Here is a 17,535-nt window from a genome sequence, read left to right as displayed (position 1 = left end):
GTTTTGGTATTAGGCATTTGACATACTGTTTATTGGGACATACTAAATCTTTTCCTGGCATATTAAATACTATGGTAGTATGGTTATTGGTACACACAGTATGCTGCAATTAGGAAAGGAAGTGAATTCATCAGATATATTTATTCCACTCCACATGAGGATGTAATAACAGCTCTGTCTCAGAAATGATTGCAATGCAGCAATTAATCATCTTACTAGTCACATCTTGATAAGTCAAAATGTATAACGGTTCAATTTAGTTTATTTTGTATAGCCCAAAATAACAAATTTGCCTCGGGGGGCTTTACAATCTGTACACATACTGTCCCGAGACCTCACATCGGATCAGGAAAAACTCCCCCAAAAAATAGAAAAAAAAACTTTCACGGGGAAAAAAAAAGGAAGACACCTTTAGAAGAGCAAAGGTGATGGCTCGATCCCAATCTCCACCTTCAGACAGTTTAGGGCTGTCCCACTGTCAAATCGTCGAGTGTTTGAGTCCCCGACAGACATTTTGAGCCTTTTGTGAATTCTTTCCATAAGTCAGTATTAGACACAGACTTTGCCCAAGGGAATTACCCACAATTCATTGCAATGCGATGCTAAACAAGCAGTTACCAGTGGAAAGGCAAACAAAGAGGAGGGCACAAGAGTGTTCAGCCTGGAATATTACATTTACACAGCAAAATTACGGATTAAAGATGTATAAATATATGTATTACACAGTAATGATCAAACATTTAGTTTTGTTATTAAAGATGTTGTGACAAACATGTGTGAATAGATTATTTGATATGACCTGTCATCTTGTGAGGAAAGAGACAAGAAGACATTTAAATCAAAGAGGATACAATAAATACCCACAATTGTACACAATATTTTTTTACAACTATTTAACAGATGACCTCGGTAAGTCCTTGAGGGTTCAGGCCTTGAGGCCTAAGAGGACATTGGGATTGGTGCCATGCTCATCACAAGTTTCACTCCTACAAAAAAGGAGTCTTTGGTCATGTCCCCTTACAAGGCATATGAAGGCTCCTGAGCCATTTGTCATCACGAGACAGATAGTGGACAATGTGACACTGACCTCGGTGACTCACAAGGAAGAAGTTGATCCCAACCTGCTAATTCTACAGCGAGACACCTAAAAGCTGTATAAACCCGAGCAAACGAGTCACAGGATGCGTAAGGTTCCCTAATAAGCTGTAGTCTTTGTCTTGACATATCTTCTGGCTTAACCAACGTAATCCATAATCTTTTTCACCTGGTGTCTAAAGCTAATACGATGAAGATGTATGCATTGTGTTCATCCACTTATATAAAGGGATGAAGGGTTGGCTTCTACTGGGAGCCTGATGATTCTCTGCTAACCAGTAATATTGTTTGAGTGAGTGAGTCCTAGTGAGGAGGAAACAATAGATTCACTGTTTCTGCGTTCATCTTGTCAAGGTTATAGAGTTATTGCATGTTATGCAAGTATGTAGTCTTCTGTTCAGCAGACTAATTAATGGCTTTGCAGTGACTGAGAGTAAGGGAACTTGTCTGTAATTTAAATCATGATGTAACTGTCCTTGAGATATCCTACCCAGGCTTTAAAGGCGTTGGCTCACACTGCTCGCTCATTCACTATGTTGAGAATAAATAACATTTGAGCAAATGCTGCTTTCCTCTGCCGATCATGCTCTGTATTAACATATACCTTGAGAAGTTTGTCACAGATTTCCACGAAATCTTCTCCATTGTGAAGTCACTATAAATACTATATAGTATAACTGAGCATGGATGATACTAACATAATTTGCAATGGCTTCTAAAAGTGTGTCAGGAAAAAGCGTAACTTTTATATTATCCATTACTAGATTTTTCCACTGAGGGTTCGGAAATGAGACACTAATGACCCCTTATTTAGGGTAATTGAGTTAACCACAAATATATTTAGGGATATACACACAGGGTGCAAATGTTCAACACAGGTAGACAAAACATACGAATGCAGGACCAAGTTATGACTGCGAGCATTTCATCTGATAGAATAGGTACATATTTACACATTTAGACAACATTCACACATATAATCTAAAGCCTTTGGAGGAACCTGTTTCGGAAGGCCTCTAACTTGTCAACTGTTGTGTGTGTGTGTATGTTTGTGTGCGTATATTGTGTATATAAACTGTATATAATGCAGAAAGACTCATTTAAATCTGGTTTAATAGGGGCCCTGTAGCCAATGCAGCTGCTCAATAATCCGACATCCAGGTGTTTGAGTCCTAATCGCTTGAAAAAGTAGCGGCAGGTCCGTCATGTGTGACTGTGTGCTGCCATCTGTCGGAAGAAGCCTTTTGTTGGTTCACCAGCAGTCTGCAGCTGAACGAGCTTCACGTCTCTTTCGCTACATCTGCTCCTATAAAAGCCGTCACACGATGAACCGTCCGAACAAAGTCCCGTTAAACGCGGTACCGGCAGGAGGAGCCCCGGTGTACGTCCAGCCGTCCGTGAGGTAACGTCGACCCACTCAAGCTAGCTCGTGCGTCCGTGCGACGCTCATTTATTTGTGAAAGTTTCACATTTAAAAAAAAACGCAGAGCAAAGCGCACGTGTTGTTGTTGTTGTTGTTGTTGTTGTTGTTGTTGTTGTTGTTGTTGGGGTTAATAAACGTGTGTTTTTGTTCATCGCGAGACTAACTCGTTGCTTTTAAACATAATGTGCAGTTAACTTTTCTGCGTGTAGCTCAAGCTAACAGCACGCGCTGCTAAACGAGCTCCTGGACTGAGCGGTGGTGGTTGTTGTTGTTGTTGTTGTTGTTGTTGTTGTTGTTGTTATTGTTCGCATTCGTGCTCAGTTCAATGACTTCATCTGTTTTTCTGCGATGAACAGGATCCCACAGGACTTCAGAGAAGCAACGCTCCACATACCAGTGAAGCTAGCACGTCACGCAGACAGCAGCGCATCGGACCGGGCTGCTAAAACACAACCAGACAGGAAACGTGCAGGTAACTTCACAGCGAGGGACTCAGGACCTCAAACATCCAACCAATCATGCTGCTGGAGCGTCTACTGTTATCACATGATTGTGATTAATTTCTGTATGATATGACAGTTATTTCATAGACAGTAATTCATCACAATTAATTTCTTTTTCTACATATTTTGGGGCAATTTGAGCCTTTTTATTAGAGAGTTACTTGTCCCGGTAACTAATGAAAGTCTGACTGAAAATGAACCAAACACCGCTTGCTTTTATTGTTAGTTAGTTGTATGTATAGCTAACTGTAATTTTTTAGCTGTAAGAGTTGACCAGTCTGTCTCCTTCAATATTTACCGTTTTAAATTAAACAGTGAAAGGTTCTGCTGTTCAATGGAAGTCGTCATTCAAACCAGTAGGAGAAGATGACTCTCTGGACCAAAGCACCGACAGTTCACAAAGGTAAGTCAGTCAGTGATGTCTACAGTTTACTGACATGGGGCCTTTCTCATTTCTTGATTTTGTGCTGCCTCGTTCCTCAATCCTTTCGGCTTGTGACCTTGCAGTCGGTCTCAGTGCTACATCTTGAAGGATGTCCCAATTCCAAAAATACATCTTGAGGAGCGAGGAGGCACAAGCGAGGAAACACCTTTGTATCTTTGGCAGACGTTTTTCCGTCACTCGCGACGAATGAAAGAGTCAAATTATTGTATCAATAACAACATTTTCTTGCATTCAGCACTAATTTGCTCTATTTCATAATGTCATATAGAGAGACAGGACTGTGTTTGTGTGTTTAATGTACACCACACAGTCATATGTCGCTCTTAATTCCTACATTACTTTCCATTCAAACATTTGTGTGTCTGTTGTGTCAAGCATACATTGTCACATCATGTAACATTTTTAATTGAATAAATAGTGAATGTAAAAGTTGTCATGAACACTGTTATGGTAATCTGTGCAGACCATAGGATACAGCGGTATAACACAAACAAAGAGCAGCTGTGAGAGTCACAGTCAAGGATGTCTCATTTTTTTAAATGCTTGTTGCCTCGTATCTCCCATGGGAAGTATTAAGATGGCAGGCAGGAGGCAAGGAAAGGAATCAAGGATGTACAAACTGGGAAATGACAAGGGCCTAAAGTATCAGATCGGCGTCTCCTGTCTGCACAACGCGGGGCTTCCCACATTTGAGCCTTTAACTTTGTCTGAAATATGGGCTGTCTGAAGGTGACCTCGTTATGTGTTATTCCAGGCGGTACCTTGAGGTAAAAGTGCAAGAGTCAGGAAAGATGCAGTGCCTTAAAAAGATAGACACAATTCACTAAATGTGCACAGCCTCTTATTAGTTTCATCTTAATAAGGCAAGTTTTTTTTCCCTTTGCACAACATTTCAAATAGTTTGTCAGGACATGGTTAGTGTGTGTAAGTGTTAGCTGGTATTATGCCCTTTATCTATGTAAAAGAAAATTGCATAACACACACTCTCATACTAATCCCTCATCTCTTTCCCTCAGGGTTGAAATGTATGATCCATACGACCCTGCCTCTTCAGACTCTGAGCACGAGATGCTACACGGCAAAAACCACAACAACTCTTCGCCCGATCAGGATTACAATCTGGAACACGAGGGTTCGTCTCCGAGCAGAGGCTACCGTAAAAAACGCCGCTGGGCGTCATGCTACTCTGAGTCAGTAAACGTGCCCCTCGACGTACAAGACTTTAGCCCTGAAACCAGACCCGCCCAGAGTAGCGGTCTCAGTCCGGGTTCACGACCGGGTTATGACTCCATCAGCAGACCTCCGGACCACAGGGTCCGCAGCCCCGACGGCCTTATCCACGCTGCCTCTGCCAAACAGTTTCCTGCATCTTTTAGAGGACAGAGGACCGACGGGGAGGAGGAGAGGATATTAGTTTCAGAATACAAAAGAGAGGTATCACCAATAAATAAAATATCAGGTTGTCATGTTTGTTTTTAATTACAATATTTATCAGTTTGCTTTCTGTGGTCATACTCAATGTTTAGCTGGAGATTAATAAAGGATTATGGGTCTGTTTGTTGTACTGTTATTCATTGACTGGGATAACACTGGTACTTATTCTCTCCTTTGTAGATGAACACTGCTGTGAGATCGTCCCCAACCAGGTCACAGCAGGACTATCAACAGTTGAATTACTTGGACACAGGTAAATTGGTGTTATGTCTCACCATTTAAAAAAAAAAAAATTAAATACAGTAGAAGTTAATATAAATATTGAAGAAACATTACATGGATCATTTTCTTTCTTGAGACATTTTTGGAAACCCAAGATTTTTTTTTTTTAATGAATGTACTTCATTTTTGTCATGTGTATTTCCTCTGTGAGCCTAATAATCACTCTGTGCATACTGTTGTTCTGCAGAATGGGACCGAGTCCCACCTTCCACCAAGAAGTCACGAAACAGGAGCATAAACATAATAATGGACAAGTAAGAACCAAAGCTACTGAAGCGTGATTGTTTAAAGATGGTACATGTGGGGTGTTCACATCACACTCGGTGGCCACAGCAACAACAAGGGTAACCAATGCTCACATTTTCGTCAAGTTTCATATTGTCCTCTTATACAGTTGGGCTAAAATCGTGCAGGACTAACTTGTGGCACAAATGTAGAGCCTCAACCAATATAGGTGGATGACACACTTCCCTGCTGGTTTGCACAGAAGCCGACGTCAGTCCCAGTAGCTTGGTGTGCAGCATCAGCTGTCGCTGTGGTTGCAGTCCTGAGATTATCAGGATTTATCACTCGTATGTTGTCGAGAGGAATGAATCCACACGACCGTGTTGCTATGCCGGGCTAGTTATTAGCTGTCATCAGCTAAAAGGGTAATCGTATTGCCCAGATTGAATAAACTCCACATGTATAATGCTGCTGCTGCTACTCAGGATTGAGTTGACTACATTAGAGATTAGCGGCACTTCTACAGGTGACTGTATCGTATAAACTTCACAACCTCATGGAAGTCCTGACAGCTTGTTTGACGGTACTGAGTACGGACTGCGTGCATTTATCTGTGGATTGAGCATTTTGACACATCCACAGTGTTTTATATGGCAAGAAGACCATATGGGACCTTTTTAATGTTTTGCAACACTTCATGTTTTTCTTTAAGGAACCCCATCACTTGTGACCTTTGTGATGTTGAGTTGGCCAACAGTCAGGAGCTGGAGGATCACTTGGAGAGCAAGAGTCACTGGGACACCCTGGAGCACATCCAGCAGCAGAATAATTATGACGATCTGGCTATAGCCTTCCTACAGGTAAGATAATACCTAGTATGGTTAAACACAGTACATTCTGGTGACGATTCCTGGGTTGAATCTCAATTCTGATGACAAATGGTTTAGTCTTTATTGATGTCTACAGGAAGTCATGCTGTATAAAAGCCAGCAGTGCAGCCGAGCCATAAACGATGGTGCACTTCAAGGTAAATATCTTTTAAAACTTGGAAAGATACACACTGTCTTGTTACAGTATTTTCTATTCGAGACAAGCAAACGCCTAAATACAGCTTGAACTTTATTTTGTTAGCTCTGCAGGAAAATGACCACATGACCAAGATTGAAATGTTCCGCTGCGCAGCTTGCAGTGTCTTCGTATCTACATCTGCATCCTCGGTGCACATTCACATTACTTCTCAGGAACACCTCACCAACATAAAGGTAACACTGATGTGAAATGGCAGAACACATTATTCATTGTTTAGTTTTTTTTGCCTTTCGTCATTTTTTTTTTTTTTTTCCAACATTGGCCCTAGAAGGGATGAGTGGTGATGATTATGCTGCTGATTGATTATGATGCTGATTTATTTCCTGAAGGAGTTTCAAGCGCAGCAGAGACGGTCTTGCCTTGACAAAGCAGAAACCATGATGAAGGAGCTGAAACCTCAATTTGAACACTTTCTGAAGGTATTTTGCAAGACTGTGAACATTTCAAACACATTAATGACATCACGGAAAAATGAACAGAGAGAACTGAGCCGAGAAAAACATGGAAGAACTTTATATATTTCCTTCATTTAAGATTTTTTACATGCAGTATACTTATTTAATTCAGTAGATCATTCTTTTTCTTAATATTTAATGTATTACTTGACTAATTTCCTGAAGTCAATACAAGTATTGTTACTTTCATCCAATTTGTGTATATATATATGTATTTTCTCCCCTAATGATGTGGTTAGGATAAACTGATTTTCCAAATCGACTAAAAATAATAAAATGAGACGACCCTCTCACTCCCACAGCTGTTCTCTTTATACAGCCCATCATATATTTACATCTATGTATGTCCTGTCTGTCGTCCTGTGCACGAGCATGCAGGACTCTGTCTTATTGGCTGGAATAGTGTCGTCCAAGCCACTTTGTTTGTTTCCCTTCAGCAGATGCGTGGCTGTGTGTGAACACCAGATGCTCTTTTCTTTCAGGGTGGCAGCCCATTTGACTGAAGGAAATCTTTGAAGACTCCAAAATAATGCTACACTGAGAGGCTGATTTTAAACGTCAACCACAGCCACACAAGTGATGCGACGCCATTAATGTACAATATATTGCTATGAAAGTGTGTTGATTGTGTCCTTCAGGATCTGTTCAAATAGAACGCAGTCATGTCGATTGTTCATACAATGTGGATTTTCTTGTATCATTCATTGTGCAGAGTCCATCAATTTACATATTGTTCTTATTAATGTTAGCTACAGTATGCTGAGCTCAGTAATATTTTGTCAGTGTGTCATTTTCTAAATTGACAGTGTGTGAAAAAAAAATTGAAGAAAGTCAACTTGTTTCTTTTATTTTATTTAGAACAACACATGTTTTAAGCATTGTATCTGTGATATAGTACATTTGAAATAAAATTATTTAAAAACAGTATATTTAAACATTAAATATAGATGACCTGTATGAAGGGCTTTGTCAGCACTGGCTGTGCTGAGTGTATTGTTCTTAACCACCATCAGTTTTAATTTTGTATTAGAAACAATTCAGTTATTGAAATACTAAAACACACTTTCTATGCATAATATGTTTGCAGACATTTTTCATTTGTTCTTGAACAGTAGCTCTCTTTTCCACTCTTGATTCCAGTAACTGTGAGCTTTCAGGTGCCGCCATTTTCAGTCGAATTTATCTCACCAACTCTGTGGCCTGAAAACAGAGGCTGTGGGCTTGGATTTAAACATGTTGCAATACAAAAGAAACATGACTCAAATGTATCTTTTAAATGTGACTATTGATACACGAGAGAGGTGCTACCAAATGTTGACAAAAACGGACTCAAACCATGAGAAATCTGAGGTAAAAGTTGTCTTCATAAGAAATGGATTCCACACTACATTACTGCATAAAACAAAACAGTCCGACTATTTGGAATTGTATTTCCCCAAAAAATGGACCATGTAAAAACAGAAGAAATTTATAATATCCAAAATGAATCTGTCCAAACATGCACAATATCTCCATCATTGAGCAATATTGTACATTTGGCCAGTATCATTGAAAAAGAGTGAAAGAACATCCAATGTACATACACATACAGGTCAGTGAACTCTAAAAAGGTCCCCATTGGCTTCATGAAGTAGCGTGTGTGACGACTGTCGGAGAGCTGTCTTGGTCGGTCTTGAGGGGCAGCGAGGGGACCTCGACCATGCTCAGCCCAGTGTGAGGGACACTAGTGTTCATAATGTGTCTCTGTAAATGTTTAATCCAGTCCTCCTGGACTGACAAGGGACCCTGGAAGACGAGGTCACAGAACCTGGAAAGAGAAGAAGATGAAATTGAAAATAATAGCCGAACACGCAGTCGTGTTAGGATACGAGTACTGGTCATGCCCCCCGTAGGATTTGTTGCAATTACTTCGACGATCCCTTAATGCTTCATCTAGTGCCAACATGTCATTTTAATAATAATAATAATAATTTGGTTTATTATCAAATACCTGCAAAACTTAGTCACATATTATTGTAATGATCCCAATGCTTCCTTTGGTGCACACAAACAGGAGTTAAACAAATAAAAAGGCCAACCAAATCAAAGATTTCACTAAATACATTACTTAGTTTTAGATTTTTAGACAAACTATACAACAAATTATACTCGTATTACTACTACAACTGTTATGTGCAGTGTTCATTTTGCTAAGTTTGGTGTTTATCGTCAATTTACGATACAAGTGTGTGCAACCACCGGGCCTTTGTCATTTCTTTCCTTTGTTTGGATTTAATTGTACCAGTATCAGCTCAGCTGTTATTTTATAATACAACATCATCACAACAATTGTTTGGGGTGCAAAATTTCCCTCTCTCGGCGTCTCCATTTTTACGGTACACCCATGTCAATAGATGAGGCAGTTTTTGTTTTATAAATAAAGTGACTGGCAAAAAAAGCAAATAGACAACAGATGCACCATTTAAAAAGACTATGAGTATATTATACACAAAATACAAGCATTACCTGCAGGTGAGCCTGTACATTTCTTCTGGAGATTGTGGTAAGGGCAGTGTCTTCTTCTTTGAGCCAGGCCTCGAGCGCTGCCTCCTTGCTTTACAGTCGAATGCTGAAAGACAGAATAACTTCATTACTTATCTTGAAGATCACAAAACAGCCCAGCTAATTTTACACTCTTGAAATGGACACAATGTATATGATAACCACTAAGAGGTTAGCATGTTCAGTGATGTTCCTAAAATTGTCCATTTTCTGTCACTTTGGATGTCTGGAGCTTTATTCAGCCTCATGTTTCCGTCTTGTGACAGTGAGGTGAAGGTCTGGCTCGGTGTCTCTTCTCTATAAGACCAATCCAGTGTAGCTGCGACAGAAGGCCCAAGCTATACGTGTGATGATCTGTGACCCAAGGAAAAGTAGGCCCTGAAAGCTTTCTGCCATGAAGAGGTTGCTCCTCCCACAGATGCATCCTCCAAGCTCCACAATTTAAATCTTTGCAATATCTTACTTGCTGTTGGCCTTCTGGATCCTTACCGTGGGGAGGACACAAATAACTACTAGTACACTAATTATAACTATAATTTCGACATCACAATCTCTCGTGGTCTCCGGCCCCACAGACCGCTTTGGCTATAGCTTTTTTGAGGTATCAGTCTGAGATGTGAAATATACCGACAAGGTACCTACAAGATCGAGCAAAGGAAGTAATGGCTGAAAAGTTAACTTTGTGTAACTTCTCATTATTGCTGTAGAGACACAGCTGTTTACATTTTCCCATAAATAACAGCAGGACATATAAATTACATGTGTTTCAAACGAGGATTTATGAAAATTTTACTTCTACTAAAGTTTTGCTTTGCTGAGCAATGGCAACACAACAACGCTGGCAAATACCGTTTTAGAAATAAATGTGATTTAACGCACTACAATCAATTCATTACCCAAAACATTGCTTGTGGATAATCATACCACTGATTGCTACGTTGCTCTCAGAGTGAATGTTTTCCATTGTCTTCAAACTGCTGCTGATGACACTTACTGTTTCCCTCAAGTAAGGCATTCCTTTTTCTTTTTGTATAAGCCCGGAGATGATTGGACAAGCTAACTCCACTGTGGAAAGTTGCATTGCAGTGGAGGCACATCTTCCTGTTGAATTCACCTTTCTCTGTAAAAATACACAAAATACAAAGAAAAACAAATAAGTGAAATCATAGATATGATCATGCTTATTTGTTGCCCTTTGTTTTGCAAGTTTACAATTTCTAAAAGTCCAACATTGTAAGATTACAAAATATAAAAAATGTTCCATAAAACAAACTATGGATGTATCATTTCTGCTATTAAGGTTAGCCGTGTAACATGTTTATCAGTTAGGCCACACAATCAGAAGGTATTTTGACAATGTCATTATATGCCTTTATGCTGATGACACCTTACTTTACCAACTCATAAAATAATCAGTTCTCAGATATTTAAACAAAAAACAGCTGCTGTAGATGTGGTTGGCTTTTTTTAATGTACCGGTGAGGTAATACACTTGTCTTATCTGTATTGTTTACTTTTTATAACCTACTTTATCTACAAACATGAAAACAGAACCAGACTGATAGCCAATATTAGCTTGGGAGAGATACAATTAAATCAGCTTATACTATGTTGACATTCAAAAAAAAAAGGAAATTTGTTAACTGCATTTTTTTATGCATAGTGTAAGTTTTCTTATTTCAAGTTAGGTAATATTGTGTGGAGTAACACAGCTTTCTGACAATACATAACATCAAGAAGATTACAGGAGTCCCATAAACTGTACTAAATTAATCAAAACACTTCAAAGTGGGGAGTTCCACTTCTCGTCTTAACTTCTGGTTAAAACTGAGGAAGCTACTTACCGCATACCGACTTTGGCAGTGAAGATGCGACTCTTGATCCTGAACTGTGCTCACAGTTAGAAGAAACTGCAAACACGTTTCTGGACATGTGAGCAGACCCCTTGATTCTGCCGTCTTCCTGACACTTCCTCTTCTTCAGAATTCCTATCAAGGCCGTCGTCCCCGAGAGTGAATTTTTAACATCCAACTTAGTCTCTGGTTGCTTTTTTTCAGACTCCATTTCCATGAAAGAAAACGTGGGCGTCAGTGGTCCGGCATCAGCGCAGGAGTTTGGAAAATAATTACTTTTTGGAAATCCAATGGGTGGTGACGTGAAACTATCATCATTGGACACCTTTGGTGAAGCACCATATTGGAAATGGTTCCGTCTCTTTCCCAGCATTTGAATTGCCCGCTGGAACTCTTTCTTGTCGCGCATCAACTCCCGGAGTAAAAATAATGGGGATTTATTTTTTGTTGCAAAACTTTTACCAAGCTTTTTGAGATGGCCTCGAATGTGGTTGGACTGTCCAGTCCTATTATCAAATGAGTCCCCACATAACGGACAGGAGTGAATGCTCTTTAAAGTTTCAGATTCTGACTCCACCTGTAACGCTGAAAAAACAGAAGAAAAAGAAACCCAGAAAACTTACTTAACAGAAAACTACAGTTTAAAGCTTGGGTTTCATTCTCAATGCCCTGTCCATTGGTTTAAGTCGTAGTGAGAACATAAAACTCACCAAAAATTGGTGCATGGATAGCTAAAAAGATGTATAATGGGGCAGCATACAATCGTCTAGGTTGTTCATGTTCAATAATAACATATTGCGAGAGACACACAAATACAAGCAACATTGTAATGAAGCACACATTCTCTTTCATAGAAGAACATGCAATAAGTACGTAATTACCTTTTTTCAATCTCCGGAATGCTGAAATCTTTCGCCGAATTCGTGGTCTACTGTCTTGAGATGCCACCTGCTCAGGAGACACTACATGGCGTGCATTGTAGCTCAGTCCGACCCGATGGAGATGCCCTCGGACATGATTGGACAATCCAACACCGGATTCAAAGACTGCAGGACAGTAAGGACAGTTTTTGCGGTCCGATTCCAACTCCAAATCAAAATCCTCTGCGAAGTCGTCACTCAGTGGTATTTGGTGGAGGTCATTTGTTTCTTGGAAGACTTCTGTTTCTATGCATTCTTCTTTGATTTCAGGGATGGTTTGATCTTGCTCTTCAGTCTTTATTTTCTCGAATAGCCTTTTAGACGCTTGCAGAGCACCCCTCATGGACATTCTTCTGCTATAGGTATAAATTATGTTTTGTTTTTCTTTCTTGATACCATTGTCAAAAATGTCAGTGTCCGCATCTGTATCGGAAAACTGGAAAATGTCTTTTTCTTTGTAGTCTGACACTTCTTCTTCTCCTCCTCCTTCTTCTTCTCCTTCTTCATCTTCTTGGTTCATTTTCTTGGGACTTGGCAGAGGTTTTGGTAAGATGAAGCATGAGTCTTGTTCAGAGGTGTTGCGATATGGGGTGGACATCTTCCTTTTAGATGGCGACTTTCTCACTGGTGACTGATCTATTTGGGCGGCATTGGATGTCATCATCATATGGCCATTTGGGGATGAAGCTGAATCTTCTACCTTGATAGTCACTGTTCTTGGCAACTGATCAGAGCCATCACTGTCAACTTTGGAATCCTGAACAGATGATCTGAGATGATTGCTTTCCTTCCTCTGTTCTGGAGTTTTCTTTCCATGTTTTTGTCGGGACAGGAGAACATTTATGGATTTGTCCAGCTTTGACTCTGTTAGTTGAGACTTGAAACTTCTCTTAATCTTGCTATTTTTGAATAAGTCAGAAATGTCATTGGTGTCGGAAGGTGAACAAGCTCTTTTGGAGGGGATCTGATTTTTTATTGAGATTTTAGAAGTAATCTCTGCATCTTCTACAGAAGTGTGAGTAGTAGGCACATGCTGCTCCTTTGATGGTTGTTCAATTTTATCAATGAGCTGGTCAACTTCGTTTTCCTCTAAAGTTTGTTGATGGCGGCGCAGGAGGTGATTCTTAAAAATACTTTTGTTAAAAGCTCTATAAGAACAAATGTTACAGGAAAAGATTTCAGAGTCATCATCATTCTGGATTTGCTTTCTAACAGTAATAACAGTATGCTGCATAATGTTATGTCTCCTAAGATCCGTCTCACTCAGTGTCCTGAAGCTACATTTGTCGCATCTAAACTTTCTCTTGTCCTTTTCGTGTGTTTTGGCATGTTGAACAAATGTGTTGGGGCAGTTTGTAACAAATGCACACTGAGGGCAGAATAGCTTCTTTTTGTCCTCTTTCTTCTTATCATTCGCACCTTTGATCTCCTCAGTAAGTCTTGCTGTTTTTTCTTTGTGGATGGACATGTGCTCAATAAGCGAAACACTTAGTCTGAAAGACTGCCCACATTCTCGGCATATAAAAGGCTTTGGCGAGATATTTGGAGAGTCAACGTGAGACTTCATATGACGATGTAGATGATGCTCTTTCTTGAAAATGAGCTTACATTTTGAGCAAGGATAACATGATGGCTTCTCCTCTGAATGAGAATTCATGGTGAGGCTCCCCTTCAATGGTGAAAGCCCATGACCTATACTGTTCTCATGTGAATTTCTTGCAGGTGCATTGTAAAGAATTTCCTTGATGGCCTTTACAGTTCCATTAGGGTACGTGGACACTTTCCCTGTTGGTGATGACTGTGACTGGGAGAACTTTCTTGACTTTCTGACTTGCCTGACAGGAATGGAGTCTTCTTGGTCTTCAGCATCAGACAATTCCTCAGATGACTTGTGGCTCAGATCAGGATAAAGGTCTTCTGAGGGATCCACCATGACAACCATGTCCATTTTCCGTTTCCTTCTCCTTTGGCTGTTAGCAGAAGGGAGTTCATCTTTAGGCTCCTCACCAGGTGAATCACCATGGTTCTCCCACAGAAACTGCATAAACTCTTTGTGAGGGTCCCAATGAAGGTCACTGGTGCTACTAAAATTATCTAATGAGTTCTCAGGTGAGTCCACATCAAAACCCCAAATTGCTGCAGTATCAATTTGCTGCACTGTTTTTAGTGGGGTGATGCTCTTTGCCTCTTCTTTCTCTGTGGACATGTTGAGTTCATGGGCTTGTGTAGCCTGATGCGATGAAGGTCCATTTCCCAGGCCAACTGGAGACAAAATATCTGTGTTTGACAGAACATCTAGAACACTGCTTTGTTTCAGAGAAGGTTTGCCGAAAGAATCGGTAAAACAGGCTGAATCTTGTGCCATTCTCACTGGCTCTTGCAGGAGTGTGAGGGCATTGATCTCACGATCTGCATCTTTGTCGTCTTCATCAACACCTGTCAGACATGACATTTCAGCTGCCATGACCTGAAAAAGAAAAGTAAATCTTTCTTAGATAACCCTCAACCAAAAGTGGCTTTAGTCAAATAAATGAGTTTGCGCTCAAGTCGATCTCAACCGGGCCTTTAAGAAATTCTCAAAATCTTTGACCCAATATCACTATCCAAAATATTAATTAATTCTGAGTGTGCATTGAGTGTGACTGTCACTCATTTCGGTCTTAAGTCACGCCCTCCCGCCTTGTTTCGTTCATTTAGAGGGGTCATTTCAAGAGTTTGTTAAGATTCCGCTAATCTCAACAGCGCCTTATAAACTGCTGCTTCTTTGTCTATGATTAAATGCAACTTTTTTGTTAAATTTAGTGTATGGCTTATAAAGAGGTGCACTTTGTATTTCAAATTTTACAGTAGAGTTAAAACAATTAGTATAAAAATTAATCTGCAATCATTTTGATAATTGTTTCTTGTTCAAACATTTTATACTTTCAGCTTCTAAATTTTGAGGATATGATGCTTTCTTTTAATATATGTGACAGTAAACAAGATACACTTGGGTTTGGATTGTTGGTCGCACTAAACAAGTAAATTGATGTCCTTGAAACCTTTGTTTTAGGTGCTATTTTTAAGATAGAGTGGAGTAATGACAGTGTTTGATCTAGGAAGATGATTTATCTAAAAAAATATATATATTTGCAGAAGAGAGTTACATACGTATCTTTTCATGTAAGTCTATGGGTAAAGTCATTTTGGGCTCAATGGCATCACGTCGAAGACCTGAAAAGTGTAATGTTAATGTTTGTCCACAATGTAAAATAAATCAGCTTCAAAGCCTGGCGCTCTTCCTGGGGCTTGGTCTGGCCGTGTGCGTGTATGCAGTTCCCAGTGTGTGTGCCCCACTGGATAGCTAAAACCGACTGCTACTGAACACACTGCTCACATAGAGCGGCAACCTCCGACAATGCAGTCCTGACCTACGGCAGCGTCACAGGACCGTAACGCCCAGCCTATGGTTACACCCCAGCTCCTTTCATGCACCCTGTACAAGGAGGGATGGTTGCGCCATTATACCACTTTGCTGTTTTGTATGAAAAGGTATGAAGCATAAGGCTCGTTTGAGATGAACTGCGCCTCGTCCGGAATGCAGACAAGAGCAGACGGCAACAGCAGGGGGCGTTGATAAAAAAACTGAGGTCAAGTTGGACAGTTTTCAGCTACCTTTAAAGAATAGACAGGAAGTCACAGAAAAGAATGACTTCCTGTTACTTACGATATGTAGGCTATTTGTAGTTTACAACCCACATTCGGATTTATTCATGTCTTTATACATATATATTTGTGTATAAATGTGTGTTTAGCTGCATCCTTTGTTCTTTGTATGTCTGCCTGTGAAACACTTTGCGGCTTGTTTTGATATGTGTTATATAAATAAGCTTTATTATTATCAATCACACAATATACGTCTTTACCGGTAGATTAAACCTAAGTCTAATAGTCAACCATCAAGCGTTATGTATTACAACTACACATAAAATAAAGATTTTCTACAACAAGCAGTGTTTGCTGTCAGAACTAAGAGCCAATCAGCTCTCTGATTTGGCTTCCCATCATGCACTGGGCCACGCAGACACAAATCTAATGCATTGTGCGGCGATTTGGCGCAAGACTGGCTCATACATTTTATCTTAATTTGGAATTTAGCACATTTAAGGAAATTACAAAATGGTATTTTTCACTGTTTTCTGACATTTTAATCATCTAACGATAAAGCTAACAATTGGCGGATTAATCAATAAAGAAAGTGACGATTAGTTCAAGCCCTAAATGAAAATGTCAATCAGTAATGGTTGAGATGCTTTAACCATCTGATTATGATTATAATTACAACTTTTAGCATGCTTAGCATATGTCACAGCTTTTATAAACCATATTGAATGTTACTACAAGCTACAGTTCCCAATAGGTAGTTATTACTTAATAATAGAATGTGTTTTTTTATAAATGTAAAACTAAATTGTCGAGTTACTCTCAATGTGACCAGAGTTATCTTTTAGACTTAATCAGCATTAATTGAATACAAAATAAATATGGCTAAATACAATATACACTTGACACTTTGTTCAGATTATTAATTGTGGCCATTTACAACGCTGCAAGGTCGCAAATGTGAGAGGTCTTGGATTTGAAGGGCAATAAAAGTGTCATACCAAGTGAATGCTCCTGAGGCAGAGAGACAGAGAGAAAGAGAAAGTGGTGTTTCTAAGGTTTACACAGCAGCACCAAAACTGCAAAGAAATGGACCTCGTCAATGGCTTTTGATGAGCGGTTGTGGATTTTGTACAGAGTTAAAACTTTCAACTCAGTAGTTCAGTTATACCAACCCACAGTTGTTGGGCTGTGTTTCAAAACGTGCCTACATACAGAGCATATTCGATCCTTGATACTACGTCTCGTAAGGCTAACATTGCATATCTTCGGCGTTTATGTCACGCTGTGTTGTTGGATGCTGCTTGCTGGAGCTGCAGACCATTCCATAAGACTGTTCCATAGCAAAACCTATTCCTGAGGCTAAACTACAGCTAATGACAATCGTCCCTTGCTACTCACGAAACAGACATCTATAAAATGATGAAAAACAAACAAACGTTACCTCCAAGCGGTGCGGATGGAGACAGGGCACAATTTAAACGCTGCATTGAATAATTTCTTACTTTCGTCTTCCATCTATTTCACAGTCGCCATTTTCCGTGGTGGTCTGGTGTGGGAGAGATCATTTTTTTTGTAAGGGTAACCGTACACACAACTGGCTCTACTGTAACAAAACAAAGACATCC

General features: G+C 39.8%; 2 protein-coding genes across 2 annotated transcripts; one reads left to right on the top strand and one right to left on the bottom strand.

Annotated features, from left to right (window-relative positions):
• The first annotated feature begins 2,304 nt into the window (after positions 1-2,304).
• LOC137782187 (DBIRD complex subunit ZNF326-like) lies at positions 2,305-7,790 on the top strand. The gene is made up of 11 exons (XM_068571358.1): positions 2,305-2,497; positions 2,875-2,990; positions 3,337-3,424; positions 4,483-4,900; positions 5,081-5,153; positions 5,370-5,436; positions 6,120-6,267; positions 6,374-6,434; positions 6,539-6,669; positions 6,826-6,915; positions 7,434-7,790. The coding sequence occupies exons 1-11, from the start codon at positions 2,421-2,423 to the stop codon at positions 7,452-7,454; spliced, it is 1,290 nt and encodes a 429-aa protein (XP_068427459.1). The 5' UTR covers positions 2,305-2,420; the 3' UTR covers positions 7,455-7,790.
• Positions 7,791-7,841: 51 nt separating this feature from the next.
• On the bottom strand, positions 7,842-17,473 carry znf644a (zinc finger protein 644a). Its single transcript, XM_068571565.1, has 6 exons — positions 17,352-17,473; positions 12,227-14,732; positions 11,337-11,930; positions 10,487-10,612; positions 9,457-9,559; positions 7,842-8,758 (listed from the first exon to the last, which is right to left on the bottom strand). Exons 2-6 carry the CDS (start codon positions 14,727-14,729, stop codon positions 8,575-8,577), a joined length of 3,510 nt encoding a protein of 1,169 aa, XP_068427666.1. The 5' UTR covers positions 14,730-14,732; positions 17,352-17,473; the 3' UTR covers positions 7,842-8,574.
• Between the last annotated feature and the right edge of the window lie 62 nt (positions 17,474-17,535).

The sequence above is a fragment of the Clinocottus analis genome, unplaced genomic scaffold (assembly GCF_023055335.1).
Source record: "Clinocottus analis isolate CAN_PGR_092001 unplaced genomic scaffold, fCliAna1.0.p SCAF_11, whole genome shotgun sequence".
Taxonomy (NCBI): Eukaryota; Metazoa; Chordata; class Actinopteri; order Perciformes; family Cottidae; genus Clinocottus; species Clinocottus analis.
Note: the sequence above shows the minus strand (reverse complement) of the source record. Positions and strands in the feature narration are given on the sequence as shown.

What these genes read in the sequence shown, in the direction of transcription:
- znf644a (XM_068571565.1), bottom strand. Translation starts at nt 14,729, where the DNA reads ATGGCAGCTGAAATGTCATGTCTGACAGGTGTTGATGAAGACGACAAA. An exon ending in ACTGCCAAAGTCGGTATGCG is followed by an intron (nt 10,613 to 11,336) that starts GTAAGTAGCTTC and finishes GTATTTTTACAG; the next exon opens with AGAAAGGTGAATTCAACAGG. An exon ending in TGCCTTACTTGAGGGAAACA is followed by an intron (nt 9,560 to 10,486) that starts GTAAGTGTCATC and finishes TCTGTCTTTCAG; the next exon opens with CATTCGACTGTAAAGCAAGG.
- LOC137782187 (XM_068571358.1), top strand. Translation starts at nt 2,421, where the DNA reads ATGAACCGTCCGAACAAAGTCCCGTTAAACGCGGTACCGGCAGGAGGA. An exon ending in ACCAGACAGGAAACGTGCAG is followed by an intron (nt 2,991 to 3,336) that starts GTAACTTCACAG and finishes TAAATTAAACAG; the next exon opens with TGAAAGGTTCTGCTGTTCAA. An exon ending in AAACGATGGTGCACTTCAAG is followed by an intron (nt 6,435 to 6,538) that starts GTAAATATCTTT and finishes TTATTTTGTTAG; the next exon opens with CTCTGCAGGAAAATGACCAC.